Source organism: Geospiza fortis, unplaced genomic scaffold (assembly GCF_000277835.1).
Source record: "Geospiza fortis unplaced genomic scaffold, GeoFor_1.0 scaffold713, whole genome shotgun sequence".
In the NCBI taxonomy this organism is placed as follows: domain Eukaryota; kingdom Metazoa; phylum Chordata; class Aves; order Passeriformes; family Thraupidae; genus Geospiza; species Geospiza fortis.
Genome location: NW_005054706.1, coordinates 83,673 through 106,191, shown reverse-complemented (window position 1 = coordinate 106,191; position 22,519 = coordinate 83,673). Strand labels below are relative to the sequence as shown.

General features: G+C 42.8%; 1 protein-coding gene across 2 annotated transcripts in view; it reads right to left on the bottom strand.

Moving 5' to 3' along the window:
* LOC102041595 (sodium- and chloride-dependent GABA transporter 3) overlaps positions 1 to 22,519 on the bottom strand; it is a 111,531-nt gene that overhangs the window by 15,364 nt on the left and 73,648 nt on the right. For both annotated transcript variants that reach the window (XR_004082714.1, XM_005430914.2), the window contains exon 8: positions 4,344 to 4,447. Coding sequence is in view for 1 of the 2 variants with exons in the window: in XM_005430914.2 (XP_005430971.1) it covers positions 4,344 to 4,447 (104 nt within the window). In the remaining variant the exon portion in view is untranslated. The remainder of the gene's footprint in view (positions 1 to 4,343; positions 4,448 to 22,519) is intronic.

Genomic DNA, 22,519 nt, shown 5'->3' with positions numbered 1-22,519 from the left:
GGTGGGTCTGTGATTGGTCTCATGTGGTTGTTGCTAATTAATGGCCAATCACAGCCCAGCTGGCTTGGACAGAGAGTCCGAGCCACAAGCTTTTGTTATCATTCCTTATCTATTCTTAGCTAGCCTTCTGATGAAATCCTTTCTTCTATTCTTTTAGTGTAGTTTTAATATAATATATATCATAAAATAATAAATCAGCCTTCTGAAACATGGAGTCAAATCCTCGTCTCTTCCCTCATCCTAAGACCCCTGTGAACACGGTCATACCCTGATTTATTCTGTAATTCTGTCCAGCCTCTGTTCTAGGGCAGCCTTCTCAAAGCATCAGCCCCTTAAAGTGGGGCAGAGCCAAGCTGGACAACCCCACAGAACAAGAGGATCCCAGGGATCTGTTCTCTCAGGGAACTCTGGCAAACCACAGCAGTGTGGTACCAATTATCTGCAGGATAATTCTCCACAATTCTCCAAGGAAATGGGAAAAGTGGGACTTTCATCCTCTCCAGCCAGGGAGGTCCTGTTCATTTCAGATAACACCACCCCAGCTGGATGGTTCCATCCCAGGGAGGCAGTCACAGACTGAACACAGCTTCTCTCATAGAAATATAACCTCCACTTTCCCTTCCCTTGGCTTTGCAGGAGTTCTACCAACCCCTCAGCTCCTGGTTTTTATCTCAGAGGCAGAAGTACCCTGTAATTCAGGGATTTTTTTCTGCTATGGGAAGAAAAACCAGAAGGGGGATCTGGATCCATTGATTGTGAAACCAATGAGTTTTAAAACACAAATGCTCAGGAACCATGGGAAGGCCAACATGAATTTTTTATGTGCACCCTTGGCAGGAGGACATCAGAGCCTGACTGAAGCCCAGACTGATTTCAAGTGAAAGGAAAACTTCAAATTTTTATGAAAACTTCACATTCTTCCAAATTAAACTCCTGCCAATCACCTGAATAATTGAAGATGTGCATCACTTCTCCTCTCCCTGCCTGACAGGCAGGACACTTCTGAAAATTCGTCCTGCCTTCCTAAGGAGCCTCTCTGAGCCCACAGAGCCCCTGGCATCCCTCCAGTCCCTTCCTTGCCTTTGTGGGTTCCTCAAGACCCAGTTGAGAAATTCCCATTTCTCTTGAAACATCAGTACACCTGTCTGTGATCCTTTATGGGGTCCTTAAAACCCAGTTGAGAAATTTCCATTTCTCTTTTCCTCCTAAGCTAGAAACTTGACAAAGGACAAATGTTCAGGTCTTAAAGGTTTTGTCCATGTGTGAAATCTCTCCTTTATCTCCTGCTCCACAGAGGGAACAGGGGAGCTGAGCCTGGACTTGTACCTGGGGATGGATTTGGGATTCTGAGGTGGATAAAGATCAGAGGAAACATCAGTACACCTGTCTGTGATCCCTGTGGGGAAACACTGCCAGGGTTTCACCTTCTCAGATGAGTCACTTGGGATCCAAACTCTGGGACACCCAGGGAAGAGCATTTTTTATGTTTTTCAATCAAAGATACGTAAGGATGATAAAAATTCATTTCCCATTCAAAGACATGAAGTGACTTTTGCAATTCATTTACCACATTAATGAATTAAATCAGGTTTAAACCTTTAAATTCTTTAAATGGAAAGCTTTAAATTCACAAGGCCCACGTGCAGTTCAGACTTTCCCATTTCCCACTAAAATACCTCTTGCCATTATTTTCCTTAGGGAAAAAAATAAATGGAGTAAAAAACAGCAGAAAGCAATGATGTTACAATCAGACTGGGAGAATTGCAGGAGAAAACACCCCCAGCTTGATTTTATTATTTTAAAGTGCTGGTTAGAATAAAAAATTGTCATTTTCACATCAGAGCTCTGTTATATTTTTCAATGAAAGATACGTAAGGATGATAAAAATTCATTTCCCATTCAAAGACATGGAGTGACTTTTGCAATTCATTTACCATATTAATGAATTAAACCAGGTTTAAATCTTTAAATTCTTTAAATTAAAATCTTTAAATTAAAATCTTTAAATTCACAAGGCCCATGTGCAGTTCAGACTTTCCCATTTCCCACTAAAATACCTCTTGCCATTATTTTCTCCTGCAATTTTCCCTTAGGAAAGGGAAGTAAATGAAGTAAAAAAGAGCAGAAAACGATGATGTCACAATCAGATTGTGGGGATTGCAGGAGGAAAAAACAACCCAGCTTGATTTTATTATTTTAAAGTGCTGGTTAGAATAAAAAATTGTGACGTGGTTTTCACATCAGAGCTCTGTTTATGTCTTGCCCTGCCCAGCTTGGCCACATTCTGCTCTTGTTCTTCACTGCTGTCCTCTCCCCCTTCCCTCAGACTCATTAAAAATCACATGTCAGGACACATTAACATCCATTTCCTAGCTGGGAAATTTGGGAAATGTTTTGTGAGGGGAATTGTGGAGCCTGGATGGAGCAAAAGGTGTTTGGCTGCAGCATCCTGCTCTGGAGCTTCAGAGCAGAGCCCCAGGGTCAGGGAGAAGGAAAGAAAATCCCATAAATCCAAACTCCTGCTTTTTGTATGGAAAAAGAAGCCTCAGGAAATTCCTGCACTCCTTGAGGCACTGACAGTTTCTAGCTGGGATACAGCTGGAAAGAAATATAAATAAAACTGAGTAAGCTAGGAGAGGAGTGGTGTCTTTGCTAAGCTTGTGCTAATTAGGGAAAAGGTTCATTAGCAGCAGCTCTGAAAGACTCACACCACTTTCTGCAGCAAAACATTTTGTCTTGCTAAGACATGGAAAGAAGGAGCATTTCCTAAAACCGCCTCCTGAGGTGTCCAAGTAAAACTGTAATTTAGAATTTAAATCAATTTGGGGGTTTGGTGTGGTTTGTTTAGGGTTCTTTCACTTTTGGACTGCGTTATTTCCTTTACAGAAAAATGAAATTTTAATTCTCTCTCTGGAGATCTCAATGGAGTCACTACAACCAAAATTCCTTGTAGGAATTTTAGGAGAACTAATTCAATAACCATGAATTTCAGCAGAAAAGATTAGTGCTCATATTGCTGCCCATGCCAGAAATGTGGAACAGGGATTTTGTGCAGATCAATCCTTTGGCCACTGACTCAGGAGAGATGAAAACCTCCTGAAGTCACTGACAATTCCCTCCTTGGGAATACAGAGATAAGCCATGAAATGCCCCCCATTCCCTTTGGGATGGGGACTGCAAACTTCCCAAAAAATGGGGAAAAGTGGCAGTCAGAGCATGGGCCAAACTAAGGTGATTTTTAATGGCAATTTCTGGTAGCACTTTTCAAAAAGCAGCTTAAGTAATGCACACACATTCAATGATACCTGCCTGAAATCCTGTATTTTTACATGACATTTCTATCTCTGTGCGTGCTGAGGGGTTGTGGAAGGCTCAGATTTGACCAAAAGGGATGAAAACACCACATTTTGGAGCAGAGTTCCTCTGGAGCCATTCCAAGGAGCATTACAGATCTCTGTCCTACAAAACCATGTGTGTGTGCTTATGGGAATAGAGATAAGCCATGAAATGCCCTCCATTCCATCTGAGTTGGGGACTGCAAGCTTCCAAAAAAATGGGGGAAAAGTGGCAGTCAGAGCAGGGGCCAAACTGAGGTGATTTTTAATGGCAATTTCTGGAAGTACTTTTCAAAAAGCAGCTTAAGTAATGCACACAGTGTCATGGTTTGAGAGGAAGTGAGTTATTCAATGATACCTGTCTGAAATCCTGTATTTTTACATGACATTTCTATCTCTGTGCGTGCTGAGGGGTTGTGGAAGGCTCAGATTTGACCAAAAGGGATGAAAACACCACATTTTGGAGCAGAGTTCCTCTGCAGCCATTCCAGTGTCACAGACATTTCTTTCATGAAAAATCCTCTCGTAAGATTTTCTTGCTGAAGCTGAGAAGTTCAGCAACCAGACATAAACAATAGGTTATCTGCTGCTGTGGAATGTAACAGGTCTGCCTGGATTGGGCCAGTTTGGATGTTTAGAGTTGGTGGCCAATCCAGAACTGAGCTTTCTTGGAGACAGTCCGGGAGAGCGAAGTTTGTTATTCATTCTTCACTTTTCTTAGCTTAGCTTAGCAGCTTCTAGAAACTCTCCTTTCTTTTTCTTTTTAGTATAGTTATAATAGATGTATATACCATAACATAATAAATCAAGCCTTCTGTAATGAAGTTAAGGATCTACATCTCTTCCTTCACCCAAACACCCTTGTGGCCACCGTCAACAATTCCAGGAAACATTACAGATCTCTGTCCTACCAAACCACGTGTGGTTATGGTTATCCATGGAAAAAGGGGAAGGGCAGTGGTTCCAAATGGCACCCCAAGAGCAGAACTCCAGGCTGGAGGGTGTTACCTGTAGCAGTTGTTGTTGTAGTTGTTGTAACTCCCCAGGGCTGTCAGGCATCCCAAGCAGATGGCGTAGGAGAAGAAGATCTGTGTGCCAGCATCCACCCACACCTGGGGACAGAGAGCAGGAAGAGCTTCAGAAAGCAGCCAGCAGAAATCCCCCTCCTGCCAAATGTGGGCTGCAAACCTGCACACGTGGCTCTGCAGGTTAGGAGGGTCTGGCAAAGCTTTTACAAATCATAAATTGAAAAAAAAATAAATAACGTGCTGAGAGGGAAATTCCCCTCTCCATCCCAGCTGGTCTTTACAGGCTCAGCCTAAAGTGAAAAGGGAGACAGAATTCCTAAAGAACCTCACCCATTCCATTCATTGATTGCTTTTAGATAGTTTTAGTAATTGCAGCCTAAATAGAATCACCTGCATTTATATCACTCGTGTTGGAAAGTTATTTATTCAAATTTAAAACTTTAGTGTGAATAATTGCTCTAGTAATTGAATAAAGACAAAATGTGCTATTCCTATAGCACATAAATACATAAGAAGATAATACATTAATACAGATAATACATAAATTAAGCTGGGTAAAGAAGGGATAATTTTTCCAGGGAAGGATGTTTTCAGCAAAATTTAATGGATCCAACAGGCACAAAATTACAGTTCTGGTCACTGTACAATCAACAAATAAAAGTTCTGTAGAGCTGAATGAGTCAGTAGCTCTGTAATGACATTGTGGGAACATTTGTATCCTAAAGTGATGCAAACAGTTTTAAATCAGAGAAAATGAAGCCTGAGTTGCCACAGTGAGATTCTTCTCCTCAGAGCAACCTTGGAACATTAATGAGCAGGTTCATTTTACTTTGACAGTACTGCAACAAAGCCATTTATTTCACCTGACCAGTGTGGGTGTGTTCCCACTGGAGCTGAAGGTACCCCTTGAAGTCCTGGATATGGAGATATGGAGACCCCAAACCCACAGAGCTGCCATCCAACAAAATCCTGCTTTCCTGGGATAAATGATCTCTTTAAGTCCTTTTTTTACAGCAGAGCAGACAAAACACCAAAGCCTGAGTGTTGATCAGAGGCAGTGGCTGTGCAGCCATTCCCTGCTGAAGCTGGAGCCAGGGAGGAGGGAGCACAGCAGTGATTTCAGTACTAATAGCAGCCATCAAATCCTCCTAAGCACACAAAGGGGATGTGTTTGTTTTACAGCTGATCAAGTGAGACCTTGCTCTCTGGAGCTGTTGAGTGTTTCTGTTTAGAAATAACATTAAGATCACATTTGATTTACATCAGAGGCTTAAAGGGTTTCGTTGCTGTCACCCCGAATAAGACACAGCTGGTTACATCCCAGAGCTTCACCGGGAAAAGCTGCACACAGAGAGCCTTTTGACAGACAGGCTCTTTAACAAGACTGGAAGCTCCCAAAAAGCTGTGAGGAGTGTGGGTCAGCTGAAAATGCTCCTTCTGCTGGGGCCCAGACAAAAGCTGGGAAAGCAGATCAGCACACGGATCCTTCCCTTTCCCTTTTCCCTTCCCTGTTCCCTTTTCCCTTTTCCTTTTCCCTTCCCCTTTTCCCTTCCCCTTTCCCTTTTCTGTTTTCCTTTTCCCTTCCCCTTCCCTTTTCCCTTTCCTTTTCCCTTCCCCTTCCCCTTTCCCCTTCCCCTTTTCCCTTTTCCGTTTTCCTTTTCCCTTCCCCTTTCCCTTTTCCATTTTCCGTTTTCCTTTTCCCTTTTCCCTTCCCTTTTCCCTTCCCCTTTTCCCTTTCCCTTTTCCCCCTCCCCCCTTTCCCTTTTCCTTTTCCCTTCCCCTTTTCCTTTCATCTTCCCCTTCCCTTTTTCCCTTTTCCCTTTCCTTCTTCCGTTTCCCTTTTCCCTTTCCTTCTTCCCTTTCCCTTTTCCCTTTTCCTTTTCCTTTCCCTTTCCATTTTCCCTTTTCCCTTTTTTCCCTTTTCCCTTTTCCCCCCTTTTCCCTTTCCCCTTTCCCTTTCCCTTCCCCTTTCCCTTTTCCCCTTTCCCATTCCCTTTTTCCTTTTCCCTTTTCCCTTTTCCTTTCCCTTCCCTCCCTGCCCTCCCCCAGCAGCAGGGCAGGGCACTGAGAGGAGCATCACAAGTGCTGCTATGTCCTTCAAAGGAAAAAAAAAGACCATCACATCCCACAGGGAGTCAGCCTAAAAAGTGGCAAACACTCTGAGAAACCTCTTCTGCAAGGAAACTTTCACATATTCTATAAACCTGAATCAGACTGAAGACAGGTTTTGTTGCACTCTATGACATCAGTCTAGAAATTCCCTCCGAACTTAGGGCTGATGTTTAAATAGGAATGGAGAAGCAATTTTATTTGCTGAATGGAATAATACAATCTGCATAGCTTCTTTGGGGTTGTATGCTCAGAGGACAAGTGACATTTAACTTTTTCAGGTTTCTAAAATGGCAAGAAGTGGTCAGCAAAGTGGGAAACAGAAACATACATTGAGAAACCACTGGTAGATTTTCTGTGGCTGAAAAACCACGAGAGCTGGAGTAAGCCTGGTGTAAACTGCCAGGCACACCAACACTTTCAAGCCCTGAAAATGGCATTTCAGATCAGTTCTCCATCTCCTTGCCCAGCAGCCAGGGACCAGCTGACATTTAGCCTCAGACTGCAGAGCTCAGTTCGTGGCAGGAGGATGTGGTGAGGTCTCAAATTGCTCATTAGTCTGATTGTTCATTAATCTGATTGTTCATTAGTCTGATTGTTCATTATCCTGTGTCACCCCAGTTTGCTCATTCCCAAAGGGCACCTCAGGGGGGGAAGTTGCTCTCATTCCAGCCTGATGGGCTCCTGCAGACACCAATCCCAAATCCAGTTGTCACCACCCAGCTCACAGCCACAAAACCATGGTGGGATATGTCTGAGTGCTGAGTCTGCCTTAAACCAGGAGTTGTTCCCCTTTCCATGCAGAGCAGTGACATTCTGATGGGCAGGGACACAGAGGAGGACCTGGGGCAGACCAAAGAGGACATTTGTCTGGAAGGTGACACAGCTCAATACTTCTGTGCCATGAGGAAAGGACCTGAGAACACCAGAGAACACCCTGAGAGTCCTTCATGAACTCTGAGCCTTGAAAACCCTTAGGTCAGTGATAATAAATTGAATTTAGCACTCACAAACTTGGGATTGGAACAGTTTTCTAGTTTCTATCAGCTCCTACCTTAAAGAAAGTAAATAGACTTTTTAGCTTTTTTCATCTCATATTAAAAGATTCCATGCCAAAACAAGACTAAAATTAAAGCTCAAAAACTTTGATAACTAACCCTAATATTTGAAAAATCACAATTTCAAAGGGCAGAACCTTACAAAACAATAAACAGGAGCATTTTCTACTAAAAAATGGAAAGTGCTGCTCTGCAACATCCAACTCTCAAGTCTGGCAACGCCCTCAAAATTTAAACTCTGTGTGGGTAACCTCAATTTGGCCTTCTTGTGACAGGTCTAGGACACAATCTCCATTTCCATGGGTGTTTTCTATGCCCAGGGAGATGAATTTTGCTGGCCAAACACAGGATGCTGCTGTCTGGAGGATGCCCTGCCTCCTTTGTGGCTCGGGCCATGGAAGCAGGAGAAGGAAGAAAGGAGGGGGATGTGCTGTAGTGCAGACAACACAGCCCTGCTCTGGAGAATTGGGTTCTTTTCATGTCCCTGCCATAAAGTTTCTATGGGATGTTATGTCCATAAATCACTTCCAGCAGCCTTTTCTCACATGCTCCTTGACTTGGCTGTGCCCTAATGGGTGTCCAAAGCAAAGGAGAAAGTAACTGCTGCAGATAAAGTGAATTAAAGTCACTTCTTATACAACTAAAAACCCCACAGTTTAACAAACCAAACTGAAAATCCCCAGAAGAGTGACAGCCCCTCATTTTAGTCTCAACATAAATGTCTTTCTGTATGGAGTCATGCCAAACACTGAAAATAAAACAAATGAGGTTTCTGAAGCACATGGCCAGTGCAGAAATAAGAAATAAGTCCCTTTGCAAGGCTGAGCCAGAAGTTTTGTGATGATCAAGCCTTATGCAGTGAATTTAGAGGGCCAAGCAAGGGGTGAGAGGGATAAAACAAAACCTTGCATAACTGTCCTGAGCTGAGCTCAGTGCCTGAGCAAAGCAGAGACCTCAGGGACAACCTGGGATGTGCTGATGTTGGTTATTTCCATCATGCATGGAATAAAAAGCAATTCCTTCAGGTGGAATAAAAAACAATTCATGGAATTGTTTCTTTTGGATAAAAAACCAAAATCATGGGATAAAAAGAAATTCCTTCAGATGGAATAAAAAACGATTAATGGAATTGTTTCTTTTGGAAAAAAACCCAAAATCATGGGATAAAAAGCAATTCCTTCAGGTGGAATAAAAAATAATTCATGGAAATGTTGTTTCTTTTGGGAAAAAACAAAATCATGGAATGAAAACTCAATTCCTTCAGGTGGAATAAAAAACAATTCATGGAATTGTTGTTTCTTTTGGAAAAAAAAACCAAAATCATGGAATAAAAACCACAATATCTCAGATTCCAGGGGTTTCTCTAACTTTGTACGCTCCCTTTATTTTCTGTGCTCTCTGGATATATTTTGAACAAGCTACAGTGCAGCTGTTATGAAATCTCTCTGAGGATGCAGGAAGCATCTCCCAGGACACTCTGACTTTAACTGGCACTTCCTCCATGACAAACAGCTGAATAACTCCATTTTTTGTAATAATGCAAAAAAAATTTGTGTAAAATTGTTCCATGTCTGGGCAACATGGGGAAATCAGGCAGCTATGTTCAGTCTGCTCCTCCCAAAAGATAGGCAGGGCTTTTTTAAAAAAAGAAAATATATTCTGTTGTCACCTGAGAAGGTTCATTTGACAGCCCAGGGGCTGATGTGCAGCTTCTCTCGTGGGGGGAAAGCAGCACAAACATCCCCCCTTCTCCTTTGGCAGCATTTTACATTCCATCTCAGAGGTTTCTGTGAAGTTCCCTTGCTCAGATCCCTGGGACACTGCCCAGGTGACAGCCTGGGGCTCCAGAGTCATGGCTGAGCCGGGGGCACTGCCACATCCAAGGGTCTCCACGTGAACAGGAACAACAGTGGAACACCAGGAGGGTTCTCCCAGCAAATAAAATCAATATTTTGGTTCTCTGTCTGTCCCTGGCCTTTCCTACAGCCCACACAGCTCAGTTTGCTCCCTTGAGAACTCCTGAATTCCTGTCAAAATCAAAGGTATTAATCTCACATTGAAGCCCAAGCACTGGCTGAGATCTGCATAAATATCTAATTTTATTTTTTTCTCCCCTCATTCTTAACAGTGAGGTTGAACACCAAAGCTGAAAGCATCCTTAATTCCAGAGTGTAAGTGACAATCCCATCATGAAGCACTGCCTGAGAATATGGGGGAACTCACAGACCAGTTAAAACCTGTGCTTGCTCTTTAAAATATGATGTTCCAAATGTTGACAGTCATTTATTTCCCATTTTGTTATCAGAGAACAAGCAATCACTCCAGGTTTTCTTTTAATTTAAATTATTCATTACTTTTTGATGAACCTCTGCAGTGTTTGTATTTTAAAAAGCAGTTTGCCTTCAGTTTCAAATGAGAATTTTAAAAATAAAGCCGTGGCTGTCAGGAGATAATAAATGAAATTTCAAGGTTAGGGCATAGAATAACTGCAGAATTTTATCATAAATGCCTGAATAAAACAACCTGTTGCCAGATAAGTTTAGGTATGACAGGACTGTAGGAAACCAGCAAAATGTGAAGTTCTGACCTTGAGGTAACACCTGCACTACAAGAGTGACCCCAGCAGATATGGGGCAATTAGCAACAGGTTTAATTAAGAGCACTAACAAAACCTTTTGGAGAATCAAAGCATTTCAAAAGTACCTGCTAGAGCTCTCCCTAACAAAAGCTTCCTTCCTCTCCTGTGGAATGAGGTGGGAGAGTATCGCTGGCAGGGGCTGTGTACAAATCACAAACAGGATGAGACTGCTAGGAACGTGCCTTGAGCTGTTTTATTTTCCAGCACCAGCCTCATTACATGGTTATGACAATGGGAAGATGCCAGCAGCTCACATCCCAGGCAGCAGACACAGAACTTCATGTTACAACTCACTTTGTAAGTTTTTTGACCAATCACACAAAGCAAAAGCATATTGACAGTAGTTCTATCCAACCACTATAAGCACACGTACCTTTGGTTAAACAATGCTTGCTTATTTCAAATACAATACCTACTTGTGAGCCTTAAAACACAACGCACAGAGCTTCATTATTAAGCTTAGAACTTCCTAATATCTTGCTAGATAAACTTTTCAGCACCTTAGGGATTTATTCTGGACAAGTGTTAATACACAGACCATTGTTCTATTTGTCCTTGCTTTTCTACAGTTTAAATAATTTTTCTGCTGACCAATCTCATGGCTACTGCTTAGCTCTGATCACAGTTCCGCTGTCTCTGAGGCCTTTTGCAGCTTTCCCAAAACCCTCTGATTTTGTGGATTCCCACAATTCCCCCTCTCTGTTCATTTAAAAAGAAACCTTCATAATCGTGTCATTTATTACTTGTGTTTTGTAGCCTTACTATAATATTTCTGCTTATTACCTACTTAAAGCATTTTCCTGCTTGCACTAAGCATTGCTATATCACAACACAGCAATTTAATGCTGTGAAAATCCAGTCAGTTCAAAGGGTATAAATTACACCTGACAATAGTTACAAGTCATTGTTCGAAAAAGTCTTGGCGGTTCCAAGGTCTTAATTCAAAACCTTAATTCAAAATCGGTGGATCAGGTTCTGCAACCGAGCTGTTCAAAAAACTAAAAACATACAAAGCTTTGTTCAACCTCATCTGTGGTGTGACCTCTACTCCTCCTCTCTGTTGATCTAAAATGCTCCAAGCACTGCTGGAAGAGCTCAGAACAATTTCTGACATAAACTATAGGAAGCCCCCAAAATAAATGCTAAAAAAAAATAGGATGTAAAAAGCAGTTTCTAATAGCTTTGTGAAGAAGACAAAGTTCCAATTCCACCCTGTGCTTTCATCTGCAGCATCCTGGGAAGTCCTTTTCCATCAGTGGATCATTGGAGCTGCTTTCAGTGCCCAGCTGGAGCACCTGACTGTGAAGCTGGGATTAAAAACCAGGGGGAATTGCTGGTTTCACCCCACAGGAAACATGGGCTGCTCGTGCTGAGAACACCCCAAAAATTCAGAGTTCACTCACATGGAGAAACAGATGCCACCAGGGTGTTCTGCCCTTGCTGTTATTGCCCACACAGTGAGCTTTAATATTTCCTATTTACAGCACTCCCTGTTCCGGTCTTACATCCCAGGTCTCTCCAATAAAGGACAATTTTATCCCCAAGCTGAACTTTTGGTGACACCAGGGAACTAAGAGTTTTCTGCTGTAATGTGCAATGAAAACAAGCATTCCCTAAATTGCATTTCATTACACTCCTCTGCTACAAGTCCCATCTTTATGAATATATATAAATATATTTATGTATACATATAAATATGTTTCCAGGAATAATACTAAAATAGATAGTAGTGGAGGACTGAGCATTTGACCTCTGTTTGTTGGTTTTTTTTGCAATAAAGTGATTTTTTTTGGCTTTTTCATGATAAAGAACATCCAGCCACATCCCAGCCTCCTCTGTTGGGCCTGGTGTGGCAGCAGGGCGGAGAGAGGGAGCTGCACACACTGGGAGGGAGACAACAGATCTACACCTGGCTGCTTCCTTTAACACTTCCCCTGTTCCTCAGGCTGAAAAATGTCCTATATTGCCATGACAGCCCCAGGAAGGCAGGCAGAGATGCAGTTTGGGTGTTTCCAGCGCTGTGTGAAAGGGATGGAGGAGAGGCTGAGGTGCCACATCCGCCCAGCTGAGCAGGAAGGTGCAGCACCTTTGGGTTATGCACAAAGAGCAAACCACAATTCACTGCCAGCAACCCAAATCCCCGTGCAGAGGCAGGAAAATAAACCCAACCAGTTTGCATTTACTCTCCAGTCACTCTCCTGCAATCAAGAGAAATTTTTTCTTAAATCGCAGCGCACACAGAAATCAGCTGAGTGTCTGGGCTGTGCAGCTGCCAAAATTCAGAATACAGAGGTCAAGGCTCTGTTCTATTCACAAAACAGCCCAAACACTTGGGGGATGCAGACGTTCAAAGGGAATAAATCCATTCCTTGCATGCATCCTCTGTTCCCTGACAGCAGCACACTGATTTTATCTCATTCCTATCAATCCTGCATCCAAAATCAAACAGGGGAGAATAAACTTTATTATCTTCATTTTTCCACATTGTCAACACAGTTGTTGTACCTGTATCGTTCATAATAGTTTAGTTTAGTTATAGTTTACCATATTTGACTAAAAAATTGTCAAATATGAAAACTTATTTGATTATAAAATAGTCTTGGTATATGTTTAATTAAAAAAAAAAGACTACAAATCTTCTGAACACAGGTAATTTAAGAGACATTTTGTGTTTAAAAAATCAGACAAAAGAAGTTATTTCATAAAATTAAACCAGTTAATCCCCGGGGTCCCAATGAAAACCTTTCTGCTGAGTATGAAAATACAGTTTTCCACTTGGAACTAGACCCTTGAAACACTCAGTCAGTAAAACAGACTGTTATAATACAATTTTAAAGCAGAATATTACTTTAGCTACAGACACAAGTTAAAGCCCTGAGAATTTTTAGGATGCTCTTCACCATAAATGACTCTGGATGTTGCTGTCTGAACAAACACAATCTCTGATAAAACTTACTTCTGATATATTTATTTTCCAATGGATACAGCCCTTCAAAAGTCAGCTTTCAACATCTTTTATCCTCTCTGCATTTATTGAACCTCTGCTAGGAGTGTGAATGTGGAAAAATGAGGCTACAAATCAGACTGTCCACTGAAGATGTGCCTGGGGCTGCTCCAAGTGGCAGCATTGTGACAGCCATCCGTGGAGGAGTGTTTGCTGTGATGTTGGCCAAGTGAAGCTCGGCTCCTCCAGGCTCCTCCAGATGGCAAGACCAGCACAGAAATATCCCTCAGTTATCTGCAAGCAGCCTCAGCTCCAAGGAGTTGTGGCTGAGGGCAAAGCTAGGGTGCCTGGCTGAAGAAAATAAAGTTAAAAAACCCACTGGATCCATCCAAGCAGCCTGGCACCAACCACGTTACCTAAAATAAATTAAACTCTTTAGCCCCTGCCCCCTGTCCCCAAATGCCTTCTTGGAAAAAATAAATTAATTTATCTCTCCCAGCTCAGTGGGAAATGCCATTAAATGGGGAATTAAACCCAAACAAAATATGAGCTGTGCATTGTGGGGAGGCAGCAACAGAAATGGTGAGTTTTGGATGCAGGAGTGAGTTTGTGGCTGAAGTTTACTACCCAGGGCTTTCTAAACAACACAGCTTCTGAAAGCAGAGCCTTCATTAGAGCAGGAAAACAGCACTTAAACGGCCAGGCAGAAAATGGCTGAATTAAGCTCTTTTTTCCCTCTCTTTAATGGTGGTGATTCTCAAAAGATTCAAAGTAGGTTAGGGGAAGAATAAAACAGCTATGTTTCTAGTGTCTACCTGACAGCAGCTTTTGTAGGGGTGAATAATTACATGAAAATCACTTCCTTTCCACCTCTCTTTGGGGTTTCTGTGGGTTGCTAGGCACTCTCTCTGCTACCTTCTGCTAATGTCACTTCCAGAGGGCTGAATACAGTAAATTCATTGGGAGAATGGAAACTCGGGAGAAGAAGGACCTAAATACTCGGAGTTTTGTTTATTCATTGCTGCCTTTGGAGGCCAGCACTATAGCTGGGATCACTTTCCAGCTATTGAAATGCTAATTGCCCAGGGGGTGTTGTCAGCCAAGGAGCACCCAGTTAAAATGGGACAGCACCTTCCTCCATACCGGAGCCACACCAGTTGCATGTTCCTGTGGCAGCATCCAAAATCAAGTTTTGCTGGGGCAAAACAGGCTTTGAGGATCCTCCAGGAACTTACAGGAGCAATTATTTTCCTTCCTCTCATTGCTTTTAATGAGTAAAATATTCCTACGCTCATTAATCTAAAATTTAGGGGCATCTTGGTTGTCTTGGTGTGATTGCAGGAGGAGGCACAAGGTGCAGTTGTACTCCACTGAGGAAATCATGAGGAAATAATGAAATATCACTGAAGGGGTACTGGGGACAGCCAAAGGTGATACAGAGACTCCACCATCAGAAGGCATGAAAAGACACATTATTATTAGAAATCTACAGTTCTTTTAGAAACAATGGTGGACTAAGACCTGCTTGGCCTTTAGCAATCTTCTCTCACACTACAACTATGAATAGCACACCCTAGAGAACCATATCTATAAACAATGGTTACAGAAAGAGAGAGAATAATTGTCTGAATTCTTTCCTCTAGGTTTCTTACAGCTTCTACACAGCTTCCCAGGATTTTCCTGGGAGAACCATGTCTCCCTCTATTCAGAGGATATGCAATTACTACAGGTGTTCACAGAGGGCAGAAAATCCTGGCACAGGCTCCCAGAGAAACTGTGGCCACCCCTGGATCCCTGGAAATGCCCAAGGCCAGGTTGGATGGAGTTTTGGAGCAACCTGGGACAGTGGGAAGTGTCCAGGACCAGGTTGGATGGAGTTTTGGAGCAACCTGGGACAGTGGAAGGTGTCCTGCCCATGACAGGGGGTGGCACTGGATGGTAAGATGGAAAGGTAAGATCCTTTCCAACCCAAACCACTCTGTGTTTGTGCCTAGGTTAAAAAAAATAAATAAATTTATCCAAAGATCCCTCTCCAGTGCAGAGTGCTGGCTGAGCAGGGATGAGTGAGTGCTTGTGGGAAGGGCAGCAACCAAACCCAGAGCAGGGTTCTGAAGGGTCTGAAAGTGTCTCTGATTTCCACTTTCCAACCCAAGCCACTCTGTGATTGTGCCTTGGTTAAAAAAAGAATAAATGAATTTAGAAAGAATAAATAAATTTAGAAAAGAATAAATAAATTTATCCAAAGATCCCTCTCCAGTGCAGAGTGCTGGCTGAGCAGGGATGAGTGAGCACCTGTGGGAAGGGCAGAACCAAACCCAGAGCAGGGTCCTGAGGGGTCTGAACGTGTCTTTGACTTCCACTTTCACCCTCCTGAGCCTGGGATTCTCTTTGATTCATTTTCACCCTCAAAGTTCCCTCACTCAGCCTGGCACAACAGGGGACAGGGAAATCCAGAGGCTTTGAATTCACTTCCCTGTCAGCATTTTCTGAGGGCAGGATTCAAATCCCTTGAAATATGTATCAGCTTTCCATTAATTTAGTTCTGGAGCATATGGAAGGAGATACTTGCCAGTATTAAGTACACAGAATATCCCAGAGATATTTTTCATATAAAATCATTTCTATCCTTATCATAACATGGTTTTGGGGAGGAAAAAAAGTATCTGGAACAATTTTGTGTCTGAGTGATGGGAAACAAAAATTGTCTTCAGTGGATTGGTAGCTTGACTTTGGGAAACTGGCAAGCTGGAAACATTTGTAGAAAGATATTGATATTTAATCACAAAATCTCCTTTTAAAAGGTATTGATAAGAGGCCAAGTATCATTAAATCCCAATATCTCTTGGGAGCAGCACCTTTTTCTTCACTTCTTCATTTCTCTTAATTGTCAGGGAAGGAGGATGTTTTGTATTATTGTTCTGGAGTGTTTTGGGTGTGGAAAACCATCCCACCCTGTGGGAAGGTAAAATCCCTGACTGCTGAGCATCCCCATGGTCCAGTTTGCTGGGAAGCCCTCTTGCCTTAAAAGCATCAGAAGTTCTGCTTTCCCCTACACTTTCACTCTATAAAGCTTCAGGCATTTGGAAATAAAAGAATTTTTTTTTCATTCTGTGGATGGTATGGAAAAAGCCCAAAGAATAACCATTGCCTTTATTTCTCTTTTCATATTTCATATATTTCCATGTATATTTCATATCTTTTCAGCCCCAGAGACTCCAGAATTTACCAGATCTTTTAGGCAGCCTGTTAATGTCATTTCCTATAAATGATAAATAAAGATGCTCAATTTTTTTAAATAAATGCAGGAAGTGCAGTCAAGTAATTTTTAAAATGAGGGTGTTGATTAGAGTTCCACTTTACTGAAAAAATGCCAACAAGTGCTCTCAGGATGAGAGATTTGGCAGCTCCCACACCCACCAGAATGCACTCACAGGGGTTTCAAAATATTTACACTTAATTCAGCTCAGGCATTGATGGGAGAAGTGACCCTGAGTAATTTCTGCACCTCTCTGAATCCAAACCAAGATGGTTTTAAGGTGTTTTTTAGTCAAATATTCTATTTGTGTTACATTTATCAGAAACCAGGGCTCTGGGGTGGGTTTCGCTTTTAGGTTTTCAGGGGATGCAGGAGATTTAGCAAAGGCAATGCGGTTCCTTCTCCTCTCACCAAGCTGATCACTTCAAAATATCCAATTTTTATTACACATCTGCTCAATTGTAATATCCCATTGACAAAAACCCGTCTCCAATGGCTTTTTTATTAACTCCTCTCACTCTCTCTTTAGTTTTTACCACCCTTGAAACCTGAGGAACACTGGAGATGCCAAACACAGCATCCAGCCCTGACATCTGAAGTATTTGCAAAGGGGAAATGCTTTGGTCATGATCATTATTCACAGACTTCATTCAGAAATGAAGAGGAAGCTGTACTTGGGTTATATAATATCAGGTGAAATGTTTTTTAACTGACTTCTTTAAAAATAATAATTCTCAAGGATTCTTTTTAAGCCACCTGAAGAATACTTATCTATAAACTGAACTCCTAAAAAAAGATCTAAAAACTCTGTTCAAAACAGAAGAAAATACAGTTAGAGAAGCTGAAGATAGTTTGATCTTATTTTTTTCCTTTTCTTGAAAGCAGCCTAAGCCTTGTACAAATACCTGACCCCAAAAGGTCCTCGCAGAGTGGGTTCAGTTCCTGTTGGGAAAACAGAACTGCTGCCTGCAGAACAAAGCCCATGCACCACCACAGAAGGTCACACATCAAAAACATTGGTTTTTCCCCAAAACTCTGCAGTTCCCTCCTTCAGAGGAGCCTATTTTCTCTGTTTCTGATATGAGGAATGAAAACCTCTCCACTGGGGTTTTTCCTGCTCTTCAGGAATCCCCAGGGATTTTCAGGGAGCCCTGAAGATCCCGGAGCACTTCAAGTCCTGAAGGTTCTACTCCAGCTCCATATTTCACCTATTTCCATAATTCATCACATGCAAATGTCTCTGTGTAATGTAAACTTACATTTAGCACTGTGCAGTTTTAAAAAATAGAGAAAAGGGTGCTCAGAAAATAAAGAATCTGCTGCCTCACAACTGAATGCTTGAAAATTTTGCATTTTTGCATTTCAAGTAGGTGAAGCTTCTGCCATGTAAGGGCACAAAATTCGAAGGAAATTTTCCCATCAATTTCCAGGAGCCTGGATTTTACCTTGCTAGATTTTGCAGAATTGGAATTCATGAAAACAAGAAATGCAACTAAAAGTCTGATTTATCAGCCTCTTTTGCTTGCAGAAATATTTTTAAAGCTAAATTAAATGTGAAGAGGTAATATATAAAGATATTCTACTACTCCAAGGTAACGTTTGTCAAATGATGGACTTGAGGACACAATATGCAGAGTAAAAATTAAAAAAAAAAAATCAAAAACTCATCCCCTACATTATAAAGACCTTAAAATTGAGCTGGGTTGGAATAATCAATGTATGCTATAAATACTCATCTAAATAAAAAAGCAGCCTGCAGGAATATATTTTAGTTTTCTAAGCAGTAAATCAAAGTTTGTCTCACCTAAGTTTAACTGTGTTCATCAGAGCTTTGTTGCCCTCAGATATCCCTTAGAGGACAAAAGTGCCAAAGGAGCCCTGAAGGTGGCAGTGGGGTATTAGGCCAGTTGGAGAAAATAGGGAAAAATAAACTTGTCCAGAGCCTCTCCCCTTGGATAAACTGTCCCAAAGACAGAGAAGTTCCCTGCCAAGATCCCTGCATGACCTTGGGTCACCCAACGTGTGACTTCAACAAACACCTCATAACTCCTGATAAAAAGAACTTTCTCCAGCTGGACAGTTCTGTCAAGGGATAGCTGAGAGTGGGTTGGTCTTGCATACCAATAATACAGGTTTTTTTTCCCCGGGTTGGATCCTGCAGCAAGCTCTGACAACTCTGCTTAATTCCTGGGATGAGGATGGGACAGGCACCAGCAATGCAGGGTGAGCCCAGCCCTGGTGGAAACAGCTCCCCTAAAATGTGCCCTGGATGCCTTGGGAAGGCTGCCCTGGAACAGAGGCTGGGCAGAGCTAAAGAATAAAGCAGGGATTTATTAAAAGCATCTCCTCCATGGATGCACCTTGGGCAGCACAAGAGCCCAGCCAGGGCTGCAGCCAAGATGAACCAAAATGGCCCCAAAATAGACATAGGGTCTGTCACTGCTCACAGTTCTGCTCCATTTGCACCTTGCAGTTCATTGTCCCATCCCAGCTTTAGCCCCTGCAGTCCCACCCTGCTTGTTTTTCTCTCTCCAGCCCACGGGGTTTGTGCTCTTGGGGCTGAGATTTGGATCATTTGTCCTTGGTGCCCAGCTGGAGCAGGAATTGTTTTGTCTCCCTGCTCTGTGCACAGAGCTCACCATCCCCTCATGAGAAGCCCAGACCCACACACTACAGCAGCACAGAATCTGAAAATATAAAAGCCAAAACCTGAGGCATCAGGACGAGAATGAATAGTTTAGAGGCAGGGGAAACATCCTAAAGAGAGGAATCTGGAGAATTCCCAAAGTGACCCAAGGAAATGACAAGATCAATGTCCTCACACCTTTGACGTGGGCTCAGGGAGGTGCACGAGCACTTTGGAGTTTTCTGAGGGGCTGCAGCTGAGGGGAAGAAATGAAACTGAGCAAAGCTGGGTTTTTTCTCCATCAGAAGGAATGTCTGAGGATAGAAATGTATTCTATGAAGCTTAGGCCTACACACTAAAGCAGCACAGAATCTGAAAAAAAAAATACAAAGCTAAACCTGAGGCATCACCCTGCATGGTTATACATTTTTTTCTTGTTTGTTTGTTCTCACATGTTCTACAGTAGCAGCTCCAGTACTAAAGGCTGTTTGGGGCAGTAAAAATTCCATTCCCACTTTCTCAGATCAGATCAAAACCCTCCCTCAGCAGCTCCTCATAGGGTTGTTCAGCCTGGAGAAAAGGAAACTCAGAGGTGACCTTGTTACTCCATAGCTCCCTGAAAGGCTGTTGTAGTCAGGGGGTGTTTGTCTCTTTCTGCAGGCAGCAACTGAGAATGAGAGCACACAGCCTCAAGCTGCATCAAGAGAAATACAGGTTGGATAGCAGGAAAAAGTTTTTTTACAAAAAAGGTGATAAAGTTCTGAAATGTTCTGCCCGGGGAGGTGGTGGAGTCCCCATCCCTGGGTGTGTTTAACAAAGCCTGGATGTGGCACTGGGTGTCAGGGTTTAGCTGAGGTGTTGGGGTTGGAATGGACTTGAAGGTCTCTTCCAACCTGGTGATTCTGTAATTCCTCCAGGTTGGGGAAGATGTCATTGATGCTGAGTTCTGTTTTTCCTGCCTGCAGTTTGTGCTCTCACACCTCTGCTGTCAGAGCCTGCAGGTGATGGTGAGGAAATCTCTCCTGCCTCCCTGGAAAGCAGAGGAGCCCTCTCCAGAGCACAGGAACCCTCCTCAGGGCACAGGGACCCTCTCCAGAGCACAGGAACTCTCCCCAGAGCACAGGAACCCTGTCCAGGGTACAGAGACCCTCCCCAGAGCACAGGAACCCTCCCAAAGCACAGGAACCCTCCCAAAGCACAGGAACCCTCCCAAAGCACAGGAACTCTCACCAGAGCACAGGAACTCTCACCAGAGCACAGGAACCCTCCCCAGAGCACAGGAACCCTCCCCAAAGCACAGAACCCTCCCCAAAGCACAGGAACCCTCCCAAAGCACAGGAACCCTCCCCAGAGCACAGGAACCCTCCCCAGAGCACAGCTCCCAGCTCCCAGCTGCCACCAACAGCAACCCAAGCCCAAAGGCAACCAGAGCTGGATTTGGCAGCGTGGCCCTGCCTGGAGGGCAAGAACAGATTTCCATTCTCGTTTAGCCTGGCACAGTGCCCTGGGCGGGCACCTCCACGCTGGAGCCTGGCCCAGCTGCTGGAATGGTGCCACTGGCAGCTGCATTCTGGAGATGAAGAAACCAATGGGGTTTCTATAGCACTACCAGTGCAGAATTCACCTCGCTGTCTCGGCACAGCCTGCACCTTCTGTGCCTTCTATGCTTGGAATTGGAACCAGCACAGAAGCTGCTGGTAATGCTTAGAAACTGCAAACAAAAAAGATAAACTGCCCCCCCTCCCAAGAGAGCTTATTGTTACTAAAGGGTTTTTTTAAGTGGTCAGCAACCACGTGGTTGAAGGAAGCCTGGGTTTATATTCAAAATCACTTTGGAAAAATCTGTCTCTAAAAGCTCTTTAGAAACTTGAGCAATTGCGGTTTAAGAAAGTCACTGCTGGAAAAATCTCAGGGGAACAACCTCCTGCAAGGTGCCAGGGGACTGGCACAGCAGTGTGCCCTGGAGCAAAGAGCAGCAGCCCCTGGGCTGAGGATGAGGATGAGGATGAGGATGAGGATGAGGAGTTACCAGCACCCTGAGGGAGGTGGGTGATCCCTTTCCTCTGCCCAACACCACAAATTCAGTGCTGGGATCCCAGTTCATGAGAAACAGGGACTTACTGGAGCCCAGTGGTGTGGTTGAGGGACTGCTGCATCTTGGAAAAGGTGAAAGGTTTGAGAGGCTGAGAGAGCTGGGACTGCACAGGTTGGAGGAGAGAACTTGGGATTCTTGAGTATAAATAAGTGTGTATAAATAAATACCTGGCAGGGACTAAAGGACAGGGAATCAGAGCCTTCTCAGAGGTGCTGACAGAAGGGCAAGAGGCACAAACTGAAACACAGCAAATCCCACTTAAATTTAAGAAAAACTTGTGCAGAGAGTAGTAAAACCCTGGAAGAGGGTGCACAGAGGGAGCTTGTGGAGTCAGCACCCTTGGAGAGCCCGGAACCTGACTGGATGTGCGCTGGAAATTGAGGCTCTCAGGTCCAGGGAATGGTTATCTGACTTTAAGGATTCAGAATGTTGAATACTCATTTTATTAAAACTATATTATATTACATTATATTTATGTATACTATATTTATGTACACTATATTTATAAATATAGTATATATAAATAGAAATATAGTATATATAAATATTTATATATATAAATATGTATAGATATATATAAAATATAAATATAAATAAAAATATAAATATACATTGTATTTACCTGTACTATATTTATATTATTAAGAATACTAAAGAATACTTACTATTAACTGTTGAAAAACTCGTGATTGTCTGTAGACTGACAGTCTACACAGCTTGGTCTTGATGGGTTAATTAATATAAATAATCTCTGCTAGAATCTAATTACTAAATTCTTTCAGATAAACACATTCTACATGTGCAAAACACTAGGAGCAGCAAGTAGAGATAAAAATTGTTTTTTTTCTCTGTGCTTCTCCAGGAAAAAAACTTGAGAAAGAGAGTTCTGTCTCTCTCTGTTTAGAGGGCATGTGAATGTCACAGACATGGACTTTGGTGGGGTTTGCAGTGCTGGGTTTAGGGTTGCACTTGATGATATTAAAGGTCTTTTCCATCCCAAGTGATCCTGGGCTTGTTCTGCTTGAACCTGCTTTGGGGGGTTCTATTCAAACAGGAACTTTCTGACCTGCTGCCATTTTGCTTCTCTTTAATTTACACTTTATTTTACAGCAGGAACACTGAGACTGCCCCAGCAGGGTGGACTCCCCAGGACAGGGAACCTCCCAATAAAAGCTGCACAGAAACCAGCCAGAACCCCAAGTTAAATCTGGACTCTTGTGTTTAACAGTTCACAATTGGCCCATCTGTAATTAATTGAATTAATTGATACTTTCAGCCTCCCACATCCTCCAGCAGGGAGTTCCACCATTTAGTCATTCATTGTGTGAAAAAGCACATTCTTTTGTATTTTTCTAAACCCACCCCACTACATCTCCATTTTTATAGACTTTTGCCAAAGCCAAGGCAGGGCTCCAGGAGGACCTCCTGAG